The 17,952-nt window shown below is 31.0% G+C and overlaps 1 protein-coding gene across 2 annotated transcripts in view; it reads right to left on the bottom strand.

Annotated features, from left to right (window-relative positions):
* Nucleotides 1-17,952, bottom strand: part of LOC107450287 (5-hydroxytryptamine receptor 2C) — a 415,063-nt gene that overhangs the window by 26,502 nt on the left and 370,609 nt on the right. For both annotated transcript variants that reach the window (XM_071180097.2, XM_016066045.4), the window contains one exon: nt 3,238-3,895. In XM_071180097.2, the coding sequence (XP_071036198.1) occupies nt 3,238-3,775 (538 nt within the window). In that variant the 5' untranslated portion in view covers nt 3,776-3,895. The remainder of the gene's footprint in view (nt 1-3,237; nt 3,896-17,952) is intronic.

The following is a 17,952-nucleotide window of genomic DNA, read 5'->3' as shown; positions in this document are numbered from 1 at the left end:
TGAAATCAACTGAAAAATTATTGAACAAAATGCTGTCAGAAAACTTTTTTCGTAAAAAAATTAAATTTTTAAATGTACTGAAATATAAGAAAAAACCCTAAGATTTATAGGAGATTGCTATAAATCAATTTTCATACAATTTTATTCGCTTGAATAATTACTGAATAGAAATTAAATAAGAAATAATTAAAGGAAAAAGACGTAATTCATCGTTTCCTTTAATTGATTTTTTAATTTAAAAAATTTAAGTGTTTCACTACTAAATAATCTTTCAATATTTTTCTATGTTATATTATAAAAAATAATAAGCGCAATCAAATGATAATCCAATACAAAAGAAATTGCTAAAAGCAATAATACACACATCCCACATAGAAATGAGAAGATCAATGGACAATGAATAATGAGCGGATCCTTTTAACAGTTTAGTTTTTTCCTTAAATATTTGCCTCAGTTTTTGTTGATATTCAAAGTCAGGAAAGAGATCAACAAGTTCTGTTACGCAACGAACATTGGTTGATTCTCTCTGAGAGAGAAGGAAAAATAGTTTTCAAAATTAGCAATTGCTTAGAATTGAAGCAAAGTTAGGGCAATTATTTACATTTTGGCTATAAGTTCAGTTAACAAGCTTCAACTATGATCAAGCTTCAACTAACTTCGCTATGTCATAAAACGACAAGATGACTGACTGTTCATTTCGGTCTTTTAGAAAGACGTAGGTTACTGGCCGATCCATTTTCCAAACTACTCTGGCCCTTTACGGTCAAAATAGAACTGAGCGTCATGCTTATGGTTAATTTTGTCGTTTGGTCTGAACTTAAAAGGATGGCTATCGTCTCTTCGTGATACTACGCTATAAAAACGCATTCTTTTTCGTGGTCCTTCTGCTAAACATTCATCTGGTTTCCGGATTAGCATCTCTCAATATAGATAGATAGACTTAGAGGTTGGGCAGCTGTGACGAGCAGGGCACATCGACCAGAGGTCTATTGTACCCAAACCCTAGTCGTGATTAGCAAGAAAGTCCTATAGCTGAAATAAAATTCAGCAAGCACCTTACAGGAACATCTTGCAGTTCCCAGGCATTGACGCAATGTTGCCTTAAATGCTCAAATCTTTGAGCAGAATAGACATCACAATTACAAAGTATGCGTCGTGATGTCTCTTCTTCTAGATGACAACCCCGACAAAGAGAATTGGATTCTATTCCCATAATGTGTAGGTGTCTCCTGAGGATACAGTGACCAGTAAGAAGACCTATGATCCTTATACTGTTTCTATTAAGCTTTAAGAGCTCCTTTTGACGTACACTAGGACAGTCTCGATTCAGCTCCTTAGCTTGTCCATGACCGTCAGCAGCGCGCCATTACTCTTGGGCAAAATTGCCGTAGAGCTTGAAAATGGTTGCCCTAAATGAGGAGGGAGAAATTCCCAGGGCAGGTTCAGGGCCCCAGAAAATTGCATTAGAGCCAGCCCGTGCTGTATCTCTCAATATACTCATCACTCAATAACATCTAGAATGATGGCTCAACGGACCCGTCTCTGACATGAGTTTTCTAGCAGTACGTTTTTGTACCCGATTTCGTAACTTATAGCATCTTCTGTACTAATTAATTAACACATTTGAGGTCAACCCTAAGGATTGAGTCATAGAACGTGAGGATTCGATCATTAGATCAAAAGTTATTCAGGGTGGTCCTTTTTCTTGGAGCACTGTACATTACACAGCATCATCTTTTTAGGAACGAAGTGAAACTTCTTGAGTCATTGGAATGGAGTTGGTCCATGGCAACCCATGATTTGCTTTTTACACTTTAGATAATGTAATGAATAAAGTTTTCACCCTTTTTCTAATTTTTAGAAGGGAGAATAAGTGTTTTCACATGAAAAACTCATTTGTAACTTTTTGTCATATTTCAGATCAATCGTCTTGGAAAGCACTTTTTGAATTTTGATTTAAACTTTAGGTCTTACTAGTATTAGATGTAGGAACGGAATGGTTTACAATTTTATACGTTCGTTGACACTTGTCTTTATGTTATGAGAGTACAGCTATAATTGAGCTAAAAGAAATAAATGGAAAGTTTTTGTTATATTTGAGACCAATCATCTAGGATACCACTTTTTGAATCATTATCATTTAAACCTTTGTTACTAATATTAGTTATAGGAATGAAGTGGATTTGTAGTTTTATACGCTAGGGTTGACTCTCGACTTTGAGTGCACGGCTATAATTGCATGAAAAGAATGACACGTGTGTTTCAAAACTTCAAAATTTTAAGTTTAACTTTTACTTGCACTATAAAATTAATATAGACGTAATTACAGTAAAATGGAAAAGATGATCAGTTAAGCTGTATATTTTTATTTCTGTTTTTGATAAACTCGCAAAATACTTGACATTGTAGAGATAAATATTCATAAAAAAAACAATATTCATCCATTATTATTGTTATTTAAAATGGGTGAGAACTTTAAAGTCTGTGGCGCTTATTTTATTTTGTTTAAAATTCCATTATATTTAAAAAATGTTATTTTCTATTATGAAACAAAATTGGTTCGGGTTCGTCCTTCTCTTGATCGCGTTTTTAACTTCTCATGGATGTATTTGTAGAAATGTGCAGCATTTGTTACTATATTTGGTTTGGTATTACTATAGTTTGTTATTTATGAATGTAACTTTTTCTAGAACTCATTCATTATTTTTGCTTTGTATTATGATAATAATCTCTTTTTATTATAATAATAATCGTAATTATGATAATAATCTCATTATTTAATTAAAAATAAACATTTACAGAAAGATTTCTTTTCAAATCTTATATTATTAAATTATTTTTTACTTTTAAATTCTTCATTTTAGTTTAGCTAAACGTATTGTTAAAATTATATTTATTTAATCATCAGCTTAAATAAGAGGCATCAAAAACCAATACATAACTCTTTGATAAAGCTTTAATTCACTGAAAGTTAGAACAGTTCTAATGTTTAAAAATTATGAAAACAGGAGTTTTTAGATGTATTTCATTTTCATAGTCAGTGTTATAAAATTTCTAAACTGCGCACCCGAACATTCTAGTGCCATTAAATGGCTGAATGTTTTCAGAAAAGAATTTACTTTGATGAAATATTTCAATGAATCTTTAAAATGAAGTTTAAAATTGCGAGTCAATATAGTATATCAATCTTAATTAGATATTTGAAGGATAATAAATAAAAATTTAACTGTAACTCACCAAGAAAACCATCCAGAATACCAAAGGGCATAACCGCAACACATACTAATAAATCCGCCACAGCTAGGGATAACAAAAAATAATTCGTCACATTCTGAAGCCTTTTTTCCAAGCAAATGGCCAGGCACACAAGAACGTTGCCCAGGCCACCTGCCACAACTAAAGCTGTCAGGAAAAGGAAGGGCCAATTTCTTCCATCCGGGGGTAAGCCAACAATATTTGGATTGAGAGTATCGTTATTAGCCACACATGCTGAATGATAACAAGTTAGATTTGAATCATATCCTTCTCTCCAGAACTCCGCTGTGATGTTGATGTCTAAGAAATTGAGTTGGCTGTCAAAAGACTCTGGATCATCTTCAGACGTGTTATTGGTTGTGAAAATCGTTATATCCAAAGGTTGAAAAGCAATATCCACCGGATCGTTTTTAGAGTTGAGAGAAGGCCAATCGTTCTGTTTGTATTGGAATGTTCTGGTTTTCTGATGTGTGAATATTCCAGAGATGATGGAAGGGGGGACCTCTCCACCGAAGTACATTTCTCTTTTGACTAAAGATGGTTGTTGATATCATAGAACCTTAGAAGCGGGAATCTGTGAAGCATGGCTGGTGGACACTTCAGCTTGCGTGCAAAACGTTGTCGTTGGGTTTCATATTACCTGAGAAAGAAAGAATCAAATGCATCAAAAGTATGTTGTTATTAATTCTCAAAATAGTCGTAGATATTAGTAAGTCTATAACTTGAAAAAGAGGAGCTGTTCAGAGAGAAATTTGTCCAATAAAAGAGCTAGACATTTTGAATAATGCATAAGTGATGACTGTGTCTGAGCAGTTATATTTTTGGGCACGCTCTAAAAACATTGAAGTCTACAGTAATCCTCAAGTCTACAGTAATAAAATAAGGCATTATATTTTTCTGCAATAAAGATATGCTCCTAGAATGTTTTTTTTTACATGAAAATAATATTTTACATCTAATTGTGTCAGAAAATATGGTCTATTCTGTTCAAATCAAAACTCGATAACTCAATCTGATGATTAAATAGCTTAAGATTATAGGTCGGAAATTTTAAAAAATTGGTTATTTGCAATTTTACATTATTTTGACAAAAAAATCAAAATCTACTAAAATTCTTTCATTTTTTTGCATACAAATTAAGCAATATTGGAGGCATTTATTTTAAAACAACGATAAGCTGTAGATGTGAATAAGGGAAGAAAAAGAAATAGAGAATATGTCTCTCAAAGATTTTAAAATCGAGACTGTTTATTTGGATATTTGTATGGTAAATAGTGTGATTGCATTACTTATGCTTTGGGGTATTTTAAACAGAAATGTTCAAAACACCCCCAAAGCATAACAAAGTTAAGTAAAAATGCAGCTTATTACAATATTGCTTTTATAATAATGTCCGAATTGAAATATCAAAACAAACTTCCAAAAATTTGTCTCTGATCATTGTCTTCAAATTTCGTCAATTGAATTCCAACGTATAGAATGGATAACAACAGGTCAAAATTTGATTAAAATAAGATGAATATTATGGCACGTAGTACGAATTCTGAATTTGTATAAAATGCATTTAAATGGTCGAAAACAATGCTATAATTTGAATTACAACTCTAGATTGAATTTTAATTACAACGCAGATGTGTGATTAAAACGGGAAACAAATTATGGGTTCCATTTAAGATATTTGAAAACTTATTCTAGATAGTTCAGGACGAAACTGAAGTAAGAATAATGCAATTTTCGAAAGTCATTGGGAGGAGTGTGCATTAATATGAATTAATTTTCAAATGAAGTCAAGTGAATGTTAATCTAAGGATCTGATTTGCAGTTTATTATTAAGGGAAAAATATGTAGCGTAACTACCACTACAACTATTCAATTCCCTTTCACTAGTATTTAAGGCACGTTAACTAGATTCTGTTAAGAGTTACCTTTTGATAGATGACGGTTGACATGGGTTGGTGACCTACACCCTACAAGTGGAGACTCGGACGTGACCTGAACACGCCTACCTCTACAGAAACGCTCACTTCGCCTAGTTGAATGGATGAGACACAGTAAACAGTTGACTTTCTATTCATAACTGCGACATTGTCCTTCTCACACTGTTGTTACTCTGTCCAATACCTCTTATAAGGGAGAAGACCTCAGCACAAGTTACCATATACAAGAAATTCGATTCCTTAGTAGTCCAAACGTATTGACATCTTTCGTTAAAACCCCCACTGCGCAGCTTAGTAGTCAGAAAGTTGTGACCTCTTTCTTATTTTCATCCACTGCGCAGTTTATGTAGTTATGTCGTACTACTAAATTGCTCCGGGCTGTGAGGCTTTCTCTACTAGGAGGTGCTGTTCAGTCTCGATCACACACTACGGGGGACTGTACACACTCAACTGCAAATTGCTACACATGAGCGATCACGCCAACAACCGTGATCTTAATATATCTCCTCCGGCTTCTTGCAAAATAGCAATGAATCAACTAGTGGTATCAATTCATCGAATTCTTATCACAGCTAAAATAGTGGTGTAGCCACAATTTTATCTTTGTCGCGTACCTTTTGATAAATAACGGTTGTCATTGTCGGTTGGTAGCATACCCCCACAGATCTAAGTTTTAGTAAATTTTTATATCGCTGTTAATTTGCAGTGTTAAGTGCAATTGATTACGTTTCAAAATCTGTTTTTAAATGTTGCTTTGTTTTCAGATGAATTTATTAGAAAAAGGAACTACAAAATGGGTTATTTCTGGAGAGGATTTTGGAATGGGTTCTTCTTTTTCTCTCCTCATAGGAGAGAGAACGAAGGCCTTCGCACAGGATACCAGAAACGAGTAATCCAAACCTTTAGTAGTCGGAACGAACTTTTCCCCCAGTGCCTGGTTAGTAGTTCAAGCGTTGTGACACCTATTTCTTATTTTTCCCCACTGCGCAATTCATGCTGGTTACGTCAGATTACTAAATTGATCCGTGTGAAGGCTTTCTCTTCTAGGATTGATATCTGAAGTTGAGATGCTCTAAGTTTATCTCTGGTCCTTTCTTTTTGCGCAGAAAATTTTTCTACATTAATCGAAACCTAATTAATGTGTTTCTGTAGAAAAATGTTTCATAATGCAAATATTTTAATGATATTTAAAGTAAAATTAATTTGCAACAGAAGTGGCCCACAGATAAAATGCACATTGAATATAACGTGACGCCTACGGACTTTGGTTTGGTAACATAAATGTTAAGTTTCATTGAACATACCACCAAAAGTATTTGTAGTACTAGTATAATAATTATAAAAAATGACTGCTCTAAAGGTTAGCTACCCTTTGCTTAAATTTTAAGCTTGATTAAAGTGAATTATCAGTCTAATTAATCAAAGTTAATCTTTACCACCGAAAGGTATTTGTAGTATTCAATAATAAAAACGAATGCTGTAAAGGCTATCTTCCCTTTAAGTTTTAATCTTGATTAAAGTGAATTATCAGTCTAATTAATCAAAGTTAATCTTTACCACCAAAAGGTATTTGTAGTATTCAATAATAAAAACGAATGCTGTAAAGGCTATCTTCCTTTTAAGTTTTAAGCTTGACTAAAGTGGACTAGTTGAAAAATTAATTACACTTTTTGATTTGAAAAGAAAAGAAACCGTAGTTGTAATTTACAGAAAATCATGAATTGATATTGTTCTGTATCCATATGATTTACAAAAAAATTAAAAGAAAAGTATTGAAAAAAAAACTATTGTATACTATATCATAAAAAATATTATCGAGGTTTCAGTGAGTAAACAAACAACGTTTTTTAATCTTCGTCTAAAAATTTACTGTCCTATTTATCACTTTTTATGAAACCTTTAATGAGATATTTTTAAATCATAAAAATGATTTATACGATTATATATTTGATTCATTCCTCAATTTTAAAAGATATTTCAGTCTTAAATTTTATTACTCACTGTGCAATTTTTTATATTTATATCATTAACTGCAAAATAACGACAAAAAAATCTTTATTTATAAAACAACTAATATTTCATTCAATGGGACTTTTTGTTTTAATACTCGATTAATATCTACAAAATTTAAAACCTTATATATTTAAACTATTAAAGAGTCTCGAACGAAAAGTAATATAAATAAGAAAAATTCTGTTTTCTTCTTGGTTAAAAAAAATTAATCCATTTTTTTTCAGATACTTAAAAGTGTTTTGTATTTTGGGAATAAATTAAGTTTGAGCTTAGAAGCTTAGACTAACATTATTCATTGTTAATGGCATTACTGGATCATTTGTAAAAGTTAATGGTATTCAGCATTATCTCAAAGGTGACACTTATTTATCTCCCGATTCGGTCATTACTTTTGGCTAAGATTTCTTTTTCTTTTCAACACTCACTTATTTTAAGGCTTAAATCTTTTCCAGAACAATTTGTCATTTGAAAAGTAAGATTTAAGTAATTAAAACTGGAAATAGTACCCAACCGCCATTTTAAGTATTTTTTCTTCCTTTGTTCTTGTTTGTTCAAATTGCATTTTAGCCTTCTAGGCTTAAAATTATTCTCTTAATTTGTTGCTTAATTAAGGCGTTAACTGAGGAATTTTTGAGGTGTAAAAAAATCGGGTGGGCTTTTGTTTTCGTTTCTTACAAAAATACATGAAAACGATATAATCTGTAATTAAATTTTTTTGTATAAATATTTTTTATAAGTCAAGAAATTACTAATTCAGAGTACGGTTTCCTTTTACGTTTGGTACGACAATTTTATAATTATTTTTTATTTTTATTTTCATAATTGTTAAAGGAACTCTTTAACGTTATTTTGTTTCATTTTCGTCTCAAAATGAAGTTTGTTTTTGAATATTTTGTGATCATTTTTGAGCAGGGAAATTACTTTGGTTACTGTAATTACTTTGAGTTCCAAGAATCAGAGATTTATTATTATTATTTTTTTAAATTTAGATTACGAGTGATTCAAGATTTTTCCTATTGGGTATCTCGGATTTTCCATCTGGGATCTTATGTTTTTCTTTATCATACGAAAAACTGTTTCTGTTTTGGAGCAATTTAGTAACTTACGGTGCTTGTGCTATAATTGTTAAATGAGCCCGTTTAACATTATTTTATTTTCGTCTCGAAATAAAGTTTGTGATTGAATATTTTGTGATCATTTTTGAGCATGGAAATTTATTTTGCATATTATAATGATTTTACTTTGAATTATAAAAATCAAAAAATATATATATTTATTTAGATTTTAGAACTTTATTATGATTACGATTTAACAGGACTAGCCCCTGTGCTTATAAACTTTAAATTAGTTAATAATATTTCCATTGGTTACTGTACTCCAATGATATTTTTATAACTATGGATGGGATTTTATCCTATATCTAAGGATCTTCAAGCTTTCTCTTTATGTTTATAAGAATTTGGACGCATTTAATTAATAGTGATCGTCTACCCTTTGATAAATAATTATGGAATTTATTCTTCATTGGCAGAGAATTTAATTTTCTTTCCAATTACTATGTCAGAATTCCAATTACTACCCAATTCCAATTACTAATTACTATTCCAATTGGAAATTACTATGTCAGAATTCCAAAGTAATTTCCAATTACTATGCCTAATTACTAAAGATCACAATGTTTGATTCCTTATTGGATTTCAGAACAAAAGCGGGTTTTTATTAACTATACCGAAAAAACATTTTTAGCTTTTTAAAAGAGCATGCAGCACTAAAATCAAAAAAGAAACAATTCTTCTTTATTGCACCACAGCCCAAGACGAGTGATAGCTTGCCCCACAATGTTTCTCCAGACAGCTCGGCCCTGATCTTCCAGTTGGAGATCTTTGAAGTTTTTAAATCATCCACGAAATCCTCCAACCGTCTTTTCCATCATCTGCCTATTGACCTATTGCCCATGGGCTTCCAATGCAACATCTTTACAGCTCGGTTGTCAGGTGATCTCTCAATGTGTCCAAGCCATGAAAGTCTCTGTGCTTTGATGAACTTTACAATGTTTCTATGCTTGATAGGAGCTTTCAGTTCAATATTAGTTCTTATTCTCCGATAATTATTAGTCAGCAGCATTGGGACAAGTAGTTTTCTTTCAAATTTTAATAAATTATTCATATCTTCTTGTGTAAAAGTCCAAATCTCGCAATCGCATGTCACCGCGGGATGGAGGAATGTTATGTAGGAGGATCATCTCTATAGATATGTTCTTGGCCGATTTGAGCGTTCATATCCTCAAGAATAATAACGCAATCTCCTCTGTTGCTTGAGTCTACAGTTATCTGAACTTCATCATAAAACTGTTCTTTCATTGATTCATTTGTACAGTTAGTAGAAGAAACATAAATGTTAGGGAGAATTATATTACAGAAACATCCTTTCTTTATATTACAGAAGCATCTAACATTGCATATTCTGTCATTAACTGGGAAAAAGACCTGTCTCTTTGGTCTATGGTAAAATGCATACTGTAATAAAGATTAAATTATATTTTTCTTATAGCTCCATACTTCTTCCTGATTCTTTGCAGCGCAGCAATTTTTATTTTGTATTTCATTAGTTGTTAAGCTACTGCCACCAATTTCTCCGGCGATAAGTTTCAATCTAAAATTATCATTAGCTTTTTTTCGTTCCGAGTCGTCGATTTGAATCCTTCCAGATTTATCTTGTGTGGCATCCGAAACTAGTAGTTTTTTACGAGATGAGGTCCTTAGTCTTGTGTTTAATCCTCAACCTCTAGGATCAGTCCCCTGTTATAATCCCCAGAGGCAGGGTGCCCGGCTACACCCCCGGATGCAGGGTATCCATTTTAGTCGCCTCTTACCGCATTGGGACTATTCTTCCATACCCGGTCACCATACGATTAGATGGAACGCTAGTTTTAAAAAAAAATCTAAAAGTCGATTTTTACTTTTGCAGTGTTTAAAATGTTCCCCAGAAATGAATCCCTATGAAAATGTTAAAAAAAGAAATGTTTATATGTTAAACCATACCGAAAATACAGGGTAATTCAAAAAGAATATGGCGATTACAACAGCTATAACAATTTAATGAAAAATAATTTACATAGAATGTAGATAGAACTTCTAAATTTCTTTACGTAAGGTGCAGGCGCAGTGAAGTGGTATTCTGCGCATGCGCAAGTTCATTAGTGAAAATGGCGAGTCCTGAGATGGCATACGATGCTTTTTTATATTTTATATCCGTCTTTGAACTGCCAACCCAATTTTGGGTTTACGACTACTAATAAACAAGGCTAATCCGTAGCCTTGTATTTTTGAACCAATCCACACGACAAGAAACTACTGAATCAGTACCCCAAGAGGTATGATTTGTTATGGGAACATAGAGGACTTTGTGACTCGACGTAACGTGCACCATGTAACGTGCATCAGTCACCATTTACTACACGAGGAATCTTCAGCCGGTGGGGATCGAACCCACTAACTCTTGGACATGGGTCCAAAGCCCTACCAACCCGGCTATCCTGGTCCTTGGCGTAGGATGTTTGAAGAAACGGGGTGTTTGTGCAAAGGGAAAAGTAACAATTGAAGAACTCGAAGAACACATTTGTAATGCGCTTGCGTCGGTGACTGCGCAAATGCTTCATAATGTATGGCGTGAAATGGACTACTGCCTACATGTTGTCAGTGTGACCAAGAAAAGTCACATAGAAAATCCGTGACGCATTTATACAAAATTTTAAAGTTAACTCTATATTTTGTGAAAATTTTATCAATAAATTATTTTTCGTTAAATAGTTATAGCAGTTTGTAATTACTATATGCATTTTGATTTACCCCGTATTTAACGATTATTATCTCAAAGCAAAGTTTGTTTTGACTGGCACAGCAAGTTTCCCTTATGGACTAATCATACCTACCAACTTGACGGTGGATTTTTCTTGAATATTTGAAGTAATAGTAAATTCACTTTATATTTGATTTACATTGATTTTCGGTCAGTGTGTGAGTGGGGGACCATTTTGATCAGTCTGTGAAGGGACCGCAGGTGTGCGGTATTGGTCCTCGTTTAACTGTTCTAATGTTAAGTGCTCAACTTCGCGCGGAGGTCGTCGGGCTACCGAAGAGAGGGGTGCCACCTCCTCTGCAAAGGACCAACATTCGGTTGGCATGTCTTCGTATCATCTCCAAAGGTGTTTCTCAGATCGTCGTGAATAGCCCTTTTTGTGCAGCTATAGTGAGATGTAAATAAGCTGCTACAAGTACGACAAAATGCAACAAATTAAGCTTAGCTTAACTGGGTACTTGAATGGGTACAACTCTAGAAAAAGAGTGGTTATACCGAACCATACCGAACTTTATTGGACCCCAGTAAAGGACGTCACGTGAGAGTGTGCAAACAAATTGGTTTCCGAAACTATAAATGTCATGATTTACCTAAGGCCCTTCTATAGCGATTCTAATTCAGGGTCTCTAGATATACCTACGATGACATCACTTGCAGGTATCCAATTGTAATTTCTATTGCATTTTAATTATTGTAAGGAGTTAAGATTTCCAGGTTAGCAACTATGAACTGTTAAACTATCTATTTTAATTCTTCCCTGACTAGTTTGTAAGTGTAAGGCGTAAACTTTTTGTTCTAATGTTTAATTTTTTTTCTTTAGACCAGAATAAAAAAAAAGAGATTTAAATCTAACGTAGATTGAAATAAAATAGCTTGAGATAACAGTTTTGTGACCATTTTCAATAATTATTTAAAAATTACTATAGAACTGCCAAATTATGTTTTAGCTTTTGCAATTTTTACCCTGAATAACTTTTGCTCTAATGATCTAGTTTTAATGCACAATTTTAACAGTTTTATAAGTTTACTTTTTATAAGTCTAACTTTAAATATGGCAATTAATTAGCGTAGACGATATTTTAAGTTATGAAATCAGGCACACAACCTACTTTCTCTGAATAAATATATTTTTTTTTTTCGATCACGAATTCGGTTTCATGACTCTAAAAATAGGGAGCTGGGTAGTAACCGTATATTATGGTTTATATGGCAATTATGGTTCTAACAGTTTAGTCAAACTAACGGGCAAACCTTAACATTGTGTACTAGATATAATCTGAGCATAAGTCAAAAAACTATTCAGGATATTTGTTTCTTTCGCATACTGCAAATCGTAGAATATATTTTATGGGTTCAAATAAAGAAATATTCTCTCATGCAAAACTATACTAAGATAAAAAGGCTTTCATTTTATGCAAGTTAATAAAAATTTATCAATGATTTCTAATGAATCATAAATAATAAATTTACTGCAAAATGTTACGCACTTAGAATCGAAAAGAAAACATGTCTAAAAATAAATTCCATGTTTCGCATTTCTAAAATGTTAAGTTTCAAGGGCTATTTTTATTTGTAAAAGATATAAAGTAAGAAATTACAAGTTTAACTATCTTGCTGTATGGTTAGCAAATATAAAGCTCAATCAACATCAGAAAAAGATCTTTTTCGGAAATAAACCTTTTTATAGCCTCTGGCAATGTCTCCTTCAGAAAACTATTTCCTGTTTTCCCGTTTTTTGGATCAACTTCTTTTTTAGGTGACAGGAGAAAGAATATAAAAAAAAGTGTGGAAAAAAGAATCATAAACAACAGTTCGTTTCCTTCCCTTTTATTCATTTATATTAAAATGAAAAGGAATTGTTTTTCAACTAAAACCGTGTTTTCAGTTTTCAAAATTTCTAGTCTAAAACTTCGCCCGAAGATGAAATTTTTTTCAAGCATGTCATGCGTATATCAAGAATAATGAAACAGAAAAAAATATTAATTACGCGAAACAAATGAATTTTAAGATGCACAGTTTCATTGTATTACTTACAAAAAAAATTTCACCAGTGAGGAGAGAAAAAAATACAACCTCAATTTAATATACATCACGATTTTATGTTTTATATTTTCACAGGAAAATATATTCAGCAAAAATTAAGGTACTTTAATGGTTGCAAAAAAAAGTGGACACGTGTAATGATGTCAGAAATACTGTAGAAGATAGCAGCGCTACTATTTAGAGTTATAAAGAAAAATAATAAAAGTGCACAACAGACTGCGTATAATTATTCAACAAATTAGCATGAGAGCATTTAAAGTTAATGTAAAGTTATGTTAAGATGGATGAGTTCAAAATAGAGCAAAGAGTAGAGCGATAGAAAGCAATTTCACCTTTTACACAAAGTGTTGCACTCTAGTCACAATTCACAACAATTTAATAACTATTAATCATTTTGTTAAAAGTACCAATACATTCATTGTAGATTCTGATATTTTTTAACCCTGAGTCTTGGCAGATGTGATATTGATATATTTGTACGTCCCTCGCGAAAACTTTTTCACCATTTTTTTCTCTTCTTATACGTTTCTCCAAGACAGCGTTCATCATACATAGCGATTATTAGATGTCAGAAGCTTTTCGAGAATCACTTTTACTATTGAAAATTATACTACTGCGCATTGATCTGTTCTGAACGCATCCGTTTTCACTTGATTTTACATTCACTTTAAATGGTTTCATGCGCACCAGTTAATTAGTTATACACAATATACGAGGTACACTTTTTACCTTAATTTATTACTCTAATGGGTGTCGCTGCAATTGCTATAGTATTTCTGACGCTATCACCGACACCTACATTTTATCTTGAAAACTTTGTTTAGTTAGTTTGTTAGTTAACAAAGTACAGCCGCAAAAGTTTAATGGTTCAAGAGCGCAACACGGCTATACTGAGTAAAAATTGAGATAAAAAGTAACGGTAATATTACTAAATGTGACATAATCCATAATCAGATGGAAGTAGAAAATATATCAGACACAATAGAAAAAAAAAAAAGAAACTAAGTATAACGTTGACATAATTTGTATTTGCATGAAAAAGGATATCTCCTAAAAGATTTTATTTTATTTTATTTTTAATTTCAATTTTTTATTTTTTATTTTATTTTATTTTATAACCGGCGTTTAACAACCGATCCAATTCTTATTTTGCGACTATCAATGTTCAATTCCGTGGCCATGTAATTTCGAACCCAACACAAAGGACAATGTAATTCATGGATCAAACATAGGGCAAACTAGCCTTTGTGGATGTTTTATTTGATGAAACTACGAACGGAACTGGAAAAGAAAGCAACGTAAACCTCCCAGGGTTAGCCAGCCCCCAAGGAGATTCTAAATGATCCATTTATCATTGAGGATATTTTATATCAGGATCGTCGTCGGTGTGAGCCGGAACAGATTTCGTATCGACCAGCCAACACTGAGATTCGAACCTCTGCCACCTCATTGGAAGGTGAGATGAGTGCTTTATCCATTGAGTCACTTATACATTTGATAATTACAAAGCAATGGTAGGATAGAAAGGGCAAACGCATGCCTGGGTAAATTCGAATTTTTTCGAAAGGAAAATAAATCGCCAAGATAACATCTGAGGAAATGCTAATATGCATTTTCGGACGGTATTTTCTACAACAAAACTTTTTATTTTTATTCTCATCGCCAAAAAGTGTTTTTAGTAAAAATTCGATCTTTTATTTCTTTTTTTATCCAAGATAAAACAAAGCAATATTCCGTTGTTCTTTTTCCCCCCTAAGAAAGTGTGAAAACTGTGCTTGCATCCGTTAAATGCAAATGATGTAGTGATGTAGGGAATCTCCTTTTATGGGATAAGGAAAAAAAAAAATATTTGGCATGAAAGACAGGTTCTCCCTCCTGTACAAGGGTAACAAAGACATTAAGTAGTTTTTCTGGAGTGGTTCGGTGTCAGCTGTCGATCCACTTTGTTTCCCGTAATTAGATCAGTCGGATGCCCCTTTAGCAAGATAACGATAATCCTCTTTCAACAATCTCTTTTTGAACTTGGAACTGCTCGTTTTAGAACAATAGGCTTTAATGGCTTTGTTATCATCACCGTTTTCATTTTTGAGTATTTTTTTAGAGTATTTTTTTTAATGATGGAGTATTTGTCCGAATGATACTTTTGATTAGGTTTGGGAAAAAATACGAAAAACTGGAATTTAAACTTTAAAGCTTTATTTTTTTTCTTCAGGGCAATCATTATAGCTAAAAGGAAAAAGTAAATGATACAATGAAAGAGTGTTTTTGTCGTTTATGAAGTTTACCCATTCCAAGCAATTTATTTTTGAATTTTAGTTTGTTCTTCCAAAATAATTGCTGTTATTAAGTTAAAAAATATATCTAAAAAAAGATGTTTACTTTCTCTATTAAGTTGCACAGTAAATTAAAATTTAAGTTGAATCAATTTAATTAAGTATGGATTATATATATATATATATATATATATATATATATATATATATATATATATATATATATATATATATATATATATATATATATATATATATATATATATATATATATATATATATATAAGAGTAGTAGTAAGCCATAATAAGTTATCAAAAGGTTTATTAACAGGTATGCTGGTGGTTATAACAGTTCACATCCCCACTCCTGCAAAGGAGGGGGTGTGAACGAAACTACGGATGGTTCCGGCAGATGTTTATTGGAACACGTTATTCAGCAATAGACGTGCGAAAACCTTCGCTCTTGCATTAAATAGTACAGAGATTGGAGTAATTAGGTTCCAGTCGTACATGCCTATGTAACTCTACGCACTATGGAAAATCATTTAATGCTTCCTAATATGGAAGTGAAAAAGGAACAAGATTCTAAAAATAACTCCTCCTTTGAAATATAAATCTAATTATTATTCAATGGCATGTTTTCAGCCTTGAATTCCCCAAATAGAATGTCTCTACTCTTACTCTTTAACACTCTTTAACAAAGACATTTTATGAAACCGAAAGAGTTTTAATTCTTTTATTAATACAAAAGTATTTATTAATACTTTTATCCCTATATATATATGTATCCCTATATATATATATATATATATATATATTTATATATATATATACATATATATATATATATATATATATATATATATATATATATATATATATATATATATATATATATATATATATATATATATACATATATATATACATATACATATATATATATATATATATATATATATATATACATATATATATACATATACATATATATATATATATATATATATATATATATACATATATATATACATATACATATACATATATATATATATATATATATATATATATATATATATATATATATATATATATATATATATATATATATATATATATATATATATATATATATATATATATATATATATATATATATATATATATATATATATATATATATATATATATGAAGTTCAAAATGAAGATAAAAGATTGTATCTTCTATTTTTCGGATTTTTTAAAATTTTTTTTTCCTTTTTTCCCCCAGTTGTTTGTTATTTTTTTATTATTATTTTTCTTTACATTCATATGTCTGTAATTTTCCTTCGTTTTATCTTCATTTTGAACATATCTTATGAGTTCTGTTTACTTGCAGCTTATGCGCAATAAATGAAACTAATTGTTTTTCTTAATTTTCTTCGTGTTTGCTTGTATTTATTTTGCTGTATATATATATATATATATATATATATATATATATATATATATATATATATATATATATATATATATATATATATATATATATATATATAATAACTTTTTTGAAAAATTCCTTTAAAAAAATTTTAACCACTTTCTTTAGTTTAATATTAAAAATCAAAACATTTTCTATAACATTGAAATGAAGACTTTTTCTCCATGTATGTTCCTGTTATAACTCAAGCTCATTTCACCCCTTAATCCTAAACATAGTTCAAAAATTTCTATTTGATCGTTCGAAAGGGACGTTTAAAAAATTGAATTTCCTCATTGGTTCAGAACTCGCTATTGATAACTTTCAACTGCAGGCTATTCTGTTTTTCTTCTTCTAATTTTTTAAAGATAATGTCAGTGATTTTTTATTCTTAAAGTAGTATCTTTCATTTATTTAAAAAAAAAGGGTCCATTGCGTGTTCTTTAGTTATTTTTATTCGTAATATCAGATAAATTCAATGATCAACATGAACGTGGTAACATAGACAGAGTGCGTACGTCATCAAATTAGTATTTCTAAAATTATCTGAGGATATGCATTTATTCTGGTTACATCTATGCCTTTAAAGCGTGTTTCTATGAAATCAAATAATTTAAAATCAATTGTAAATGAAATAAAAAATAAATTGTGTATTGAAAAGTAAAATTAATGAAGAAAGGCTACTAATTCGCTCAGGAGAAACGTGAAAAATACTATTACGCCAATGATGATACATTAATTTTTGTAATAGACGCTACTGGTATTATGTTAATTGGTATAATGATAAGTTAACTATACTAATATAGATACAAAATATTATATTAGTATAATTGATACCTATCAAAATTGCAACAATACTGTGCAGTTTTAATATACTGTTGAAAGAAATTTTTTACGGCGTCCAGAAAGGGACAAATAGCGGAAAAATTTGCTGGAATCTGGTAAATTTTGATTATCGTGAGTTGCTCTCCTAATAGAGAATACAGTTAGGCTTTATTTTGATTGCAGGGATTATTAAAAATCGCATTTTGCTTAATCTAATATCGTAAAAGCATCAGGAAGGGAGAATATTATCTAAGAAAAAGAAATTACTCCAGATTTATTAATTGTT

The sequence above is a fragment of the Parasteatoda tepidariorum genome, chromosome 1, assembly GCF_982258835.1.
Source record: "Parasteatoda tepidariorum strain Cologne lab strain chromosome 1, Ptep-v5.0, whole genome shotgun sequence".
NCBI lineage: Eukaryota > Metazoa > Arthropoda > Arachnida > Araneae > Theridiidae > Parasteatoda > Parasteatoda tepidariorum.
This window is presented reverse-complemented; position numbering and strand designations above follow the sequence as displayed.